Here is an 11255-nt window from a genome sequence, read left to right as displayed (position 1 = left end):
GCCAGAGTGAGCCTTCCCATGGATCAAGAATAAAGGTAACTTCTAGACACTTAGTCAATTGTTTTATGTGCTAAACATGCTTGTCTAAGTGATAGGAACTCAATGAAGTCAAATGGAAAAAGAATGGAGGAAAAAACACTTAGTGTGTTGTTGGCTGGTGCACAGGTCAGTGAATCGTAATTGTCCGGTGCACAGGACAGTGAATAGTAACATGTCTGGTGCACAGGACAGTGAATAGTAACATGTCCGGTGCTGTAATACCGAACTTTGGAATATAAGGGAAATAATAAAATTTCGTGTAATGCCTACTTATTCATATGAAATATTAGGAGACACGTTTAAAATAAATTATACCTCAATAAAAGGTGCATCATGCTGGAGTTTTTGATTGCTTGTGCATTTAAATAATAATAACAATAGCAACACTACTAATCAAAACGTAATGATAAAGAATTAGAATTGAAACCCAAATGGTAATTAGGGTTTGGAAAATGGAAAGGGGGTTTTGACCTAAATGGGCTGCAGCACTCATTTCAGCCCAGCCAGGCTTTCCTCTGCGCGTCGGACGGCCCAGCTGCACCCTCTTCCCTTTTGCGTGCACTACTGACAGGCGGGCCGTTCACCAGACATCGCACATGGGCATTTTGTCTGCGCGCTCAACCCTGCCACGCGGGCCCCACACGTCAGGAGCTCTCCCTGTAGATCTTCCAGGTCCGGACGCTCCGCAGCTCCTCCGCGAACCACGCGCTGACCAAACCGACTTCGACGATTTTCTGGCGGCGATTTCCGCACGACGGGTGGGCTTTATCGTCTGACCGAGGGCTCAGCTAACCTACTGCCCGGTTCTCGCGCCTATATTAATCTTCTTGACCTCGCCCTCCCCTTGCGCGCTTGAATCCTCCGTGCGATTGTCCGCTCGCCATTGCCACTGAGCGAGGAGAGAGAACCTGCGCTACAATCGCCATATCCACCATAAACGCACTCGGTTCGAGAGCTACGGGTGCGGCGGTGGGAACACCTGGGTACCTCGGCATCAAGGATCCTCGGCGCCCCCATCACGTGGCGGACCCTCGGGCCGTGCGCGCCAGCCCGTCCTCACCTCCGCGGCGGTAAGTGTGTCGCTCTTGTAATAAGTGTAAGCTCTGCGGATACTTGTGCCGGCACTAGGGAGGTAGTGATCGCGGGGTGTGCTCACGTCGGGCGGTAATGGCGCGTCGCGTCGCTGGTGGGGTCTTCGCCGTGAGGGTGAGCACGCCGCGATGTTTTCTGTTTCAGTGCCCGTGCTGTGCGGAGGTAGAAGAAACACCGCGGCCGTAGGATGCAAAATGAACGGTGTAGATTAGATCAATGTGTAACCCTTCGCTGAATCGGATCCTTGCCATCAGATCTTATTGGGCGGTCTGGATTTGAACTAATGTACCGGTTTGACACGGGCCGTTGATCCAATATCAAACGGCTAGGATTAGATCTAGACGAAATAAATCCTGAGCGACGGATTAGATATGGGTGGCCACGATTTGATTTGGCGTACCCTTTCGTCTCAATGAATCGTGGTCGTGTGTCGTGGATCGGATGGATCCAGGGAGATCTCGACTTCTTTAAATCTCTGCCCTTGATTTCAGATCCAAGGGTTCCTGCTGCGTACCGGTTCGGGGTGGTGCTCGATTTAATCTGAGCCTTCCATCTCAAATCCAGCGGCCAATCTTCACCCGTACCCCTTCATTGAAGACTTTTTACATATGAGACCTCGGTTTTCATTGAAAATAACCCGCCATCCCTCCACCATTGGATGACTTAGCTGTTAGGCCCCTGGCTTTTGCAGTTTAGTCCTGGAAACTATTTAAGGTGTAAAAATTAAATGTAAAAATGTATAGAAATTTAGATAATTCATATTAAATCCATTTTAACTCCGAATTGACCCGTTCCAGTTGCGATAGCTTCGTATAAATATTCACTACGCAGTAATAGCATTGGTTATACCATATCTCATACTTTTATAGTTAGATATTTATCTAACCTATGTTTAGTAGATTAATTTCTCTAAATCAAAGTTAATATGTTTATAATTATAGTTTAGCTCAAATATGATCCCTAATTATATTATAATTTAACTTAGAGTTGAATTAATTATTTATTTAGATTATTTTCTCTCATGATCTATTAAATCAACATAAGGTCTAGTTTTAACGGCTTAAATTGCGTGGATCTTCGGAAAACCATAACTTCATAACTGTTACTCCAAATTTAGTAATTCTTGTTCCTACGATCTCGTAGCAACGCGTAGATTATTATTACGTAGTTTGTTCTCATGTTTGGTGTGATGTTAATTTTGCCTATACAATGTTTGTCTGTATTGCTACGTTTAGCAGTGAGGTCACGAGTCAGCTGAAGAGCAAGTTGGTACCTGGAATCTCAAGTCCCAGGCAAGTTGTGCCCTTGATCACTTCTTTTTACCCAGTCATGTTCTGATTAATCATAATGATCTGCATAGGTTAATTTTGATGGGACCCAATAGGTTACCCCAGTTTGACTATCTTTATACCTTGATTACCACTGGACTTTTTTGGGTAGTACTTGTTATTGCTTTATGTGGTTTTGGGTTTGGAGATACACTATTCATGATTACACTTTTTATTATCTGTTTATTATTTACTATTCATGATAAGATCATTATGTTAATTGGAACATGGAGAACCACCTGGGGAAACAGTGCTACCACAAGGGTTTATGGACGCCCTTGGCTGATTAACTAGGAAAGCTAGTGGATGATTACCTTACCCGAAAGGGGCAATGGCAGTAGGGGAGTGGTCAGTGTAGGGAGGTCCTTGGTTGATTTTGCTGCGATGGCGGTCAGTCGAGGGACTCCTGCACTGGAGCTTCCTATAAACTGTAGCGGGTTTTCTGAAGCTAGTGGAACTTTGTAAAGGCCTCGTAGTGTTACCCTACCTCGCCTCCTCGGTAGAGGTGTATGGGATTGGCCGTCTCTTGGTAGATGGGTACATGACTTGTGGGTAAAGATGCGCAACCTCTGCAGAGTGTAAAACTGGTATACTAGCCGTGCTCACGGTCATGAGCAGCTCGGACACTCACATGATTAAATTATGGAACCTAAACTCAATTTGTCATATGCATTGCATCGCAGGTGAGGTTGTTACTTTTGTTCTACTACTTAATTGGGTTGGTATTTACTTATACTTAGTAATTGCTAATAAAATTTTGACCAACTTTAAAAGCAATGCTCAGCTCTAACCATCCTCTTTGGTAAGCCTTACACTTCACATGAGCTCCCATCTTTGGCGAGTTCAGGCACATTATTCCCCACAACTTGTTGAGCGATGAACGTATGTGAGCTCACTCTTGCTGTCTCACACCCCACACAGGTCAAGAACAGGTACCACAAGATGAGGCGCATGGAGGATGCTGTGATGTGTTCGTGAGAGGTATAGGCCGTCGTCTCCTAGTCAACTTTGGGTTGCTGGACCGTTGTCTCCTTATAATGTAACTATTTATTTATTTTGTACAGAACTCCTGTTATGTAGTAAAGATGTGACATTCGATCCTGTGCCATGATTCATCATATGTGTGAGACTTGGTCCCAGCACACTTGGTGATTATGTTTGCGCCCGGGTCTTGGTGCCCCAAAACCCGGGTGTGACAGGTGCACAGGACAGTGAATAGTAGCATGTCTGGTGCACATGACAGTGAATAGTAACCTTTCCGGTGCACCAACAGCTAGCTCTTCCAGAGAAGAAAATTGTCAATCAGATCTGTTATTGTTCATTGTCCAGCGGTGCACCAGACAGTCTGGTGCACCAGTAGACAAGGAAGGCTGGGAGCTTCCAAATGAAGCTCCAACGGCTCCTAGGCCCTTTGGGGCTATAAAAGGGACCCCTAGGCGCATGAAGCAGCACACCAAGCCTCCATTGAACATCCTAAGACGCCTAGACCCCGCAAGCACGCATCCGGATCATTGTGTTTGAGATTTGAGCACTTGTTGAGTTGTGAACTCGTTGCGCTGTGTTTGTGTGCTCGTTTCTTGACTTGTGTGCATGTCGCTGCTGTGACTCTAGCTCTTGCGTGTGTTTCTATTCCCTCCCTTACTCTTGTGGTTTTCATTGTGATCAATATTGTAAGGGTGAGAGGCTCCAACTTGTGGAAATTCCTCACAAAGGGAACATCTGCTATAAGGAAGAAAATTGTGGTATTCAAGTGGATCATTGGATCGCTTGAAAGGGGTTGAGTGCAACCCTCGTCCATTGGGACGCCACAACGTGGAAGTAGGCAAGTGTTCTACTTGGTCGAACCACGGGATAAAATCGTTGTGTCATCTGTTGTTATTCGTGTGTGATTCTCTCTACTTCTACTCACTTGATAATTGCTCTAAGTTTAATACTCACCTTGTGAAGAGCAATTAAGTGAATAAGTCATCTCTTTCTCTCTAGACATAGCACCTTGGTTTTGATTCCACTAACATTTCATAAACCAAGTTTGTGCCATTTAGTGTTGATTTTTACAGGATCACCTATTCACCCCCCCTCTAGGTGCTCTCAAAAAGGAAACGATCAAAGAAGGAATTAGGGTTCATGACCCTCCCCATCTAGATGAAATCCCAAGGGTACACCTTATCCGACTTCACATAGCAACAATTGGCCAAGCAGATGAGTAAACAAACGATATTATCAATCCTGAACTGGAAAAGCAAATGATCGGAGAAGGAATCAGGGTGGGTACCTTGATGGCGTGGGGATCTTGAGGTACCAACAACAGTCAACGATCTTGATACAGCTGGGGTATGGGTAGGCCTTGGTGGCAACGTTTGCGGTGACCATAGGTGACCGCCTTCTTAGAGTTGAGGTACATAGAGTAGATGATGATCCACTTCTTAATGGCGCTCTATAGGTCCCTGCTACCATCCTCCATCCACATGGTGTTCAATGTCGCCGTAGATCGTAGCGGGATTTGTAGGATGAGAACGTCGTTGAAGAGGGAGTGCGAGAGCGATGAGATGGAGGATGAGGATGTCAACATTAGGGGATTGGACTCGATGCCTGCGACGTAGGTGGTGACCGGACGACCAGAGGCTAGACTCGATGCCTAGGTGAAGGCGGTGACCAGATTGGCAAGGGAAAAGGGAGCCTGAGCACTCATGAGGAGCCAAGCGCGAGCGTGACCGACGTGAAGGAGGCGCGGGGCGAAGGTGAGCAGAGGTAGGAGGGGGTGGCAGCGGTTGAGGCGAGGAAGGCGTCCATCCTTATCACGCGAAGTTGGGGTTTGGCAAGCAGAGCAGACACAAAATGGGAGTTTGATGCGCAGAGAGTAGAGAAGTATCAGGAAGGACTACAGGTTGATTATAAACAAAGGTGAGGGTTTTTTCGCAAAAAGATGACGCATGACGACTGTCGAAACTGGTGCTTTAATATAGTACAGACGTTCTTGGCTATTTTAGTTGGCAACAGTGAACTTAGCAAGTGTGACACATATACATCGGATGAGGGAGGTGCGGTGGACCGTGGAATGGAACCTGGATCTTGATGTTACATTGGATTAAAATTTTATTTACGGGTCGTTTGGATCTATTTATTTTAGATGATTTGGAATTTACTTAATAAAATAGTCTATTTTGTTTGGAATTTGACATTCCACTACTCTTCAAAACTTAGATATAAGTCTATCTCAAATTTATGGAGTGAAGTATGAGAAAATGACTTTATATGTTAATAGAATATATTTCTACTCTATAATTTGTAATACGCTATTCGGCTCTTTCTATAGTAAAAATATAGAACATAAATATCTCTCGTATATCGTTAATAATATATTCATATAAATCATATTAGTTTAATTAATCTTTATCTAAATTATTATTATTAGAACAAAATTCAATTCTAACGATACGTTAGTGAAATAGAGTAGATGATTATGCTAGGAGGGCGCTAGTTAAGCTGTCACACTCACATGCCACTACAAATATCTGAAAAGATCAGATAAAGAAGCATTTACGCATCACATGATGAGGAGTATACCGATACCATTGACGTACGTTTTCCGGATTCAAAACAATGGCATTCATGATCATCATCCAACGTCGCAACCACGGCTGATAGTTTGTACGTTGCCGTCACGTTTGCTCCAGTTTCGCCATTTATTTTCTTATCATATAAAAAAAGAGAACAGATGATTCCCATGGAGAATATGCTCTCCAAAGTTACAACCCTATTTTTTAAAGGATTTCTATATTACTGAAGAAAATTAGTTTATTTATTTATGGAAAAAATAGAAATTATTAAGCAAAATGGGTCCCAAACTATACCTGGTCACTAGTGTAGCTGGTAATCCGCCATTCCGCGCGAGATCAGTAGGGTGCGCGTGCTGGTGCTGGCTACGGCCATGGCGACGCCCACCAGCACCGTCACCCGCGGCGGCAACAGGCATTGGCATTGTACCCAAGTGCTTCCACTGCTGTTGCTAGTACCACTATGCTTCGCGCTTCTGGTTGAGAGCGGCGGCATCCCCACGACGCTGGACGGGCCGTTTCCGCCGGCCACGCGCGCGTTCGACCGCGCGCTGCGGCAGGGCAGCAACGACGTCCCGCTCACGGATCCGCGCCTTGCGCCCCGCGTGCAGCCCCCGGCGCCCGAGCAGATCGCGCTCGCCGCCTCCGCCGACGCCGACTCGCTCTGGGTCTCTTGGGTCACGGGCCGCGCGCGCGTGGGCTCCTCCAACCTCGCGCCGCTCGACCCCGCCGCCGCCGGCAGCGAAGTCTGGTACGGCGAGCGCAGCGCCGCCGACGCCGCATCCTATCCGCACGTGGTCACGGGGTCCGCCGAGGTGTACAGCCAGCTGTACCCGTACCCGGGCCTGCTCAACTACACCTCTGGCGCCATCCATCACGTCCGTCTCCGCGGCCTGCGCCCTGCCACGCGCTACTACTACCGCTGCGGCGACAGCAGCCTCCCCGGCGGCCTCAGCGACGAGCACTCCTTCACCACCCTGCCCGCCACCGGCGCCGGATGCTACCCGCGCCGCGTCGCTGTGGTAGGTGACCTTGGCCTCACGGGGAACTCCACCGCCACCGTCGACCACCTCGCCCGCAACGACCCATCCCTGGTCCTCATGGTTGGGGACATGACCTACGCGAACCAGTACCTCACCACCGGCGGCAAGGGAGTCCCCTGCTTCTCCTGCTCCTTCCCCAAAGCTCCGATTCGGGAGTCCTACCAGCCAAGATGGGATGGATGGGGAAGGTAGCACTTCATCTCCTGAATCAACTCCAGATTAGTAATCCCTAATCCCAGAGCTACTTCGATTCTTGGACCAACTCTGTTAATCAAATACCACTTCTTTCTTTTTCGTTCTATACAAGTTTGTCCTAGAAAGTACCAGCTCCGTGTGGTCTTTTTTTATGGTTATTTATATACATGGGTTATGTCTGCATGGATTTAGATTCATGGAGCCGATTACATCGAAGATTCCGCTGATGGTGATAGAGGGGAACCATGAGATTGAACCGCAGGGTCACGGTGGAGAGGTGACCTTCGCGTCTTACTTGGCACGGTTCGCTGTTCCATCCAAGGAGTCTGGATCCAACACCAAATTCTACTACTCCTTCAACGCCGGTGGCATCCATTTTATCATGCTCGGTGCCTACATCGACTACAACCGCACAGGTAACAATTTATCGCTAGTACTGTTTCATCATTATATACACTTGAATATGATAAGCAATGTAGTGGTACTGTCACTCGAACCCTGTAGAGCCCATTTTCTTTAGAGCTGACGAAGTAGCATTTTGCTATATGTGCATTGTCTGCAGGAGTTCAGTACTCGTGGTTGGAAAAGGATTTGCAGAGGGTTGATCGACGAGCCACCCCTTGGGTCGTGGCTGCTTGGCACCCACCTTGGTATAACAGCTATTCCTCGCACTACCAAGAATTCGAGTGCATGAGGCAAGAAATGGAAGAACTTTTATATGAATATCAGGTTGACATTGTTTTCTCAGGACATGTAAGCTCACACATCCGGTGAAGGCTTGATTCGAATTTCATTTCACCGCTTCAGAATCAAGGCCTGCTGCAGTTTACTTAAAATTTAGCATTTTATCATTCATGTAGCATTAACTGGGCTCCAATAGAATATGCATTGTGGCAAATTTACTAACTACCGCAATGTGTACATAGCGAGAAGCTCTGGTCCATGACACTAGTATTATAATTAATTTGAATATTATTTCCTATAAACATTGTCATTGTCTTGAATTTGGTAACTGATATTTGTGGTTCGATATTCGGATACTAAAGGTACATGCATACGAAAGGATGGACCGAGTATTTAACTACACATTGGACCCCTGTGGCCCGATTTACATCGGCATTGGAGACGGCGGGAACATTGAAAAAATTGACATGGATCATGCTGATGACCCTGGAAAGTGTCCCTCACCAAGTGATAACCACCCTGAATTTGGTGGGCTCTGCCATCTGAACTTCACTTCTGGCCCTGCCAAGGGCAAATTCTGCTGGGACCGACAGCCAGAATGGAGTGCATACAGAGAGAGCAGTTTTGGTCATGGGATTCTAGAGGTGACTTCACTTCAGTGACTCCATTTCTTATAATGATCCAACATCAGAGACAGCTCAGCCATTCTACATCTTGCATTACTCATCATGAGTTAACGTGCATAATGCAGAAACTTCTGTCCAGTGTTTGTATGTGTTTTAAATCTAGTTTTTAGTTCTCATATGCATTTGTGTGTGTATGTGCATGAATCCAGGTCCTGAATTCAACATATGCCTTATGGACATGGCACCGTAACCAGGACGCATATGCAGAGAACAGTGTGGGAGACCAGATCTACATTGTACGACAGCCTGACAAGTGCCTTCTGCAGCCAGCTAGTGCGTCGTCTCTCAATTGGTGATTTGATTTGATGACAAAATTTCTGCTATTATGTATTAATTAATATATATTCATATCCATTAGATTCTAAGTTGTTCACTATCTTGGTTATTTGTTTTAGATAGCCCCATTGGAGGATGCCCTTCTCTAGTGAGTAGTAACAGCTCCGGTGGGTCCATTACAAATGGCCAGCTCTCCTACAAAATGTTTGTAATTATGTGTGTAGCTTTAATGTGAAAGAGTTAGGTGGTCTGAGCAGTACTCATCTCCTTTTTAATATAATACTTTAGGGTTGTTTTACTCTCGGCGGGTCGAAATTTTTTTGTGTAGCTTTAATCTGCACAGTTGAAGGAACATTTCATACCACCATTACTTTTCTTGATTTTATAATTGTAGAGCGGCAGAATGCAAGATGCACCTTACTGAATATTATACTGCAAGGTTTGTTGAGTCTTTTTTTGTGTTTATTATCGATTTATTGTAAGGAGGCAACAATCTTTGTTTTATTGTTGTATAAAGAAATGTGAAACAATAGCATTTGGTACATAATTGAGTTCCTGCTTGTTCAAGATTGTTTCGTTAGGACATCTTCATGATGATTCCCATAGTCCCATAGGATAAGATTGCTCGAGATGTTGGAAGAGTGGATCTTGAAAGTTTCTCAAATGCAATCATACTGCTTGAGATATGAGTAGTTGTGTCCAAATGGGCAGCCAAACATAGTCTATTGGGGCACAAAATTCGAATAGGTCGTGTTAGCAACATCGGGTGATGACACTACTACATTAAACTTCTATACAGGCGGTCTAGTTAGCCTCTACACAGGCGGTTCCAGGAACCGTTTGTGGTGCACCGCCTGTGATGTAAAACAACATCACAGGCGGTCAATCAAAAACCGCTTGTGATAGACACACATCATAGGCGGTCCAGTTTAAAAGAACCGTCTGTGATAGACACACATCACAGGCGGTTTCTAATCCTAGCCGCTTGTGTTAGCCACACATCACAGACGGTTTTAAATATAGGTCCGACTGTATTTCAATATACATATTCCAGATTCATATTCAGATTACAGATTCATATACAGAATTAATAACAGATTCAAACACAGATTCAAACACAGATATGTTGCATAACAAGTTCTATACACAGATTTATCCACATATCAAGTTCCATACACAGATTTATACACATATCAAGTTGCATAACAACTCAACATCTCAAAGTTTCATAGACAACTGAACATCTAAAGTTTCTAACTAAAGATCTAAACACTGTGTGATATCGTGTACAAACTTAGTTCTGGGAAGTGTTGCAAATTTCCATTTGTATTGTAGAATAGCCCTTGTTGATGAAGAACTTCACGGCACATAAAGTAAAGCAAGTCTTTTACAACCTTAGCCACGCCGACGGAAACCATATCTCTTTCTAACCATTTAGCATTGATCTTGGATTTAGGAACCTGCAATGAAAGCAAAAGGCAAGCAGTGCTAAGAGTAATGTGATGAGCAACAATATAACATAAAAATTGCAACATAGACAATGATAGCGAACTTACATCCTCACGATTGACCATGTAATGGAAGGTGACACGACACCATTCGCATACATAATAACCGCACATGACAGTACCCGGAGGTTGTTTGTCACCATATGGAAATAATGATATTGACAAATTAGGCTTGTCCTCTGGATGTTCGCCGCCAAGATCTTTCCGATAAAAACGGTATGCACTGCATATAAGAATAGCACTGTGAGATTAAGAATACATTTGTTAAGTTGTAATAAGTACAAGTGTGCAATAATAATCATACTTCTCTAGAATCTTCAAGAAGTCATTATATGTAGCCTTTTCCATTCTCAGTGAGTCGAAGACCACGACTTTACCATGCTTTGGAAAGATCATGATACAAATGTAGTGGTCACTATATAGACATAGACGAAAACACATGTTAAGATCACGATTGCCATAATTTGTAGTTCAAAACCATGTCGAGAACTTACTTAAAGTGGTGCGGAGTTATTATTAAGTCCTTGCCATGTTGTACATGATTATACATGGCTCGTCCAATGTATGTCGTCATTACCTTCATTTTCTTTCTCTGATTCTGTTTGACAGCTTTCTCAAATTCAGCATCATCCAAGTCTTTGTATTCTTCTCCATATCTCCGAGCAACTTCTTTGTAGCGAGCTTGGGATATCATCAACGGGTCAAGAAACCCTGTCTTAAGTTGTTTCTTCTTATCATCCATGTATTGGATCCTACGTGTAAAAGTGTTAATCATTAGACTCTCGTTTATGTGTGCGTGTATAAAACTAACAAATATGAAAGTTTAGAGGTACTTACAAGCAAAAGAGGG

The 11255-nt window shown here is 44.6% G+C and overlaps 1 protein-coding gene across 5 annotated transcripts; it reads left to right on the top strand.

Annotated features, from left to right (window-relative positions):
- Positions 1-6279: 6279 nt before the first annotated feature.
- LOC100191449 (uncharacterized) lies at positions 6280-9439 on the top strand. Of its 5 annotated transcripts, none has more exons than XM_008678206.4 (6): positions 6280-7244; positions 7444-7667; positions 7814-8004; positions 8298-8579; positions 8771-8913; positions 9021-9348. In XM_008678206.4, exons 1-6 carry the CDS (start codon positions 6388-6390, stop codon positions 9130-9132), a joined length of 1809 nt encoding a protein of 602 aa, XP_008676428.1. In that variant the 5' UTR covers positions 6280-6387; the 3' UTR covers positions 9133-9348. The 5 variants fall into 5 exon arrangements, with proteins under 5 accessions (XP_008676428.1, XP_008676430.1, XP_008676429.1 ...); XM_008678208.4 differs by having other exon boundaries at positions 6319-7244; positions 8771-8894; positions 9021-9439; XM_008678207.4 differs by having other exon boundaries at positions 6319-7244; positions 8771-8894; positions 9017-9439.
- The last annotated feature ends 1816 nt before the right edge of the window (positions 9440-11255 follow it).

This window comes from Zea mays, chromosome 4, assembly GCF_902167145.1.
Source record: "Zea mays cultivar B73 chromosome 4, Zm-B73-REFERENCE-NAM-5.0, whole genome shotgun sequence".
NCBI lineage: Eukaryota > Viridiplantae > Streptophyta > Magnoliopsida > Poales > Poaceae > Zea > Zea mays.
This window is presented reverse-complemented; position numbering and strand designations above follow the sequence as displayed.

Excerpts from the sequence above, each read along its gene's own strand:
- LOC100191449 (XM_008678206.4), top strand. The coding sequence starts at position 6,388 with ATGGCGACGCCCACCAGCACCGTCACCCGCGGCGGCAACAGGCATTGG. Across the intron at positions 8,005-8,297 it reads ACATTGTTTTCTCAGGACAT|GTACATGCATACGAAAGGAT; the intron begins GTAAGCTCACAC and ends CGGATACTAAAG. Across the intron at positions 8,580-8,770 it reads TTGGTCATGGGATTCTAGAG|GTCCTGAATTCAACATATGC; the intron begins GTGACTTCACTT and ends GCATGAATCCAG.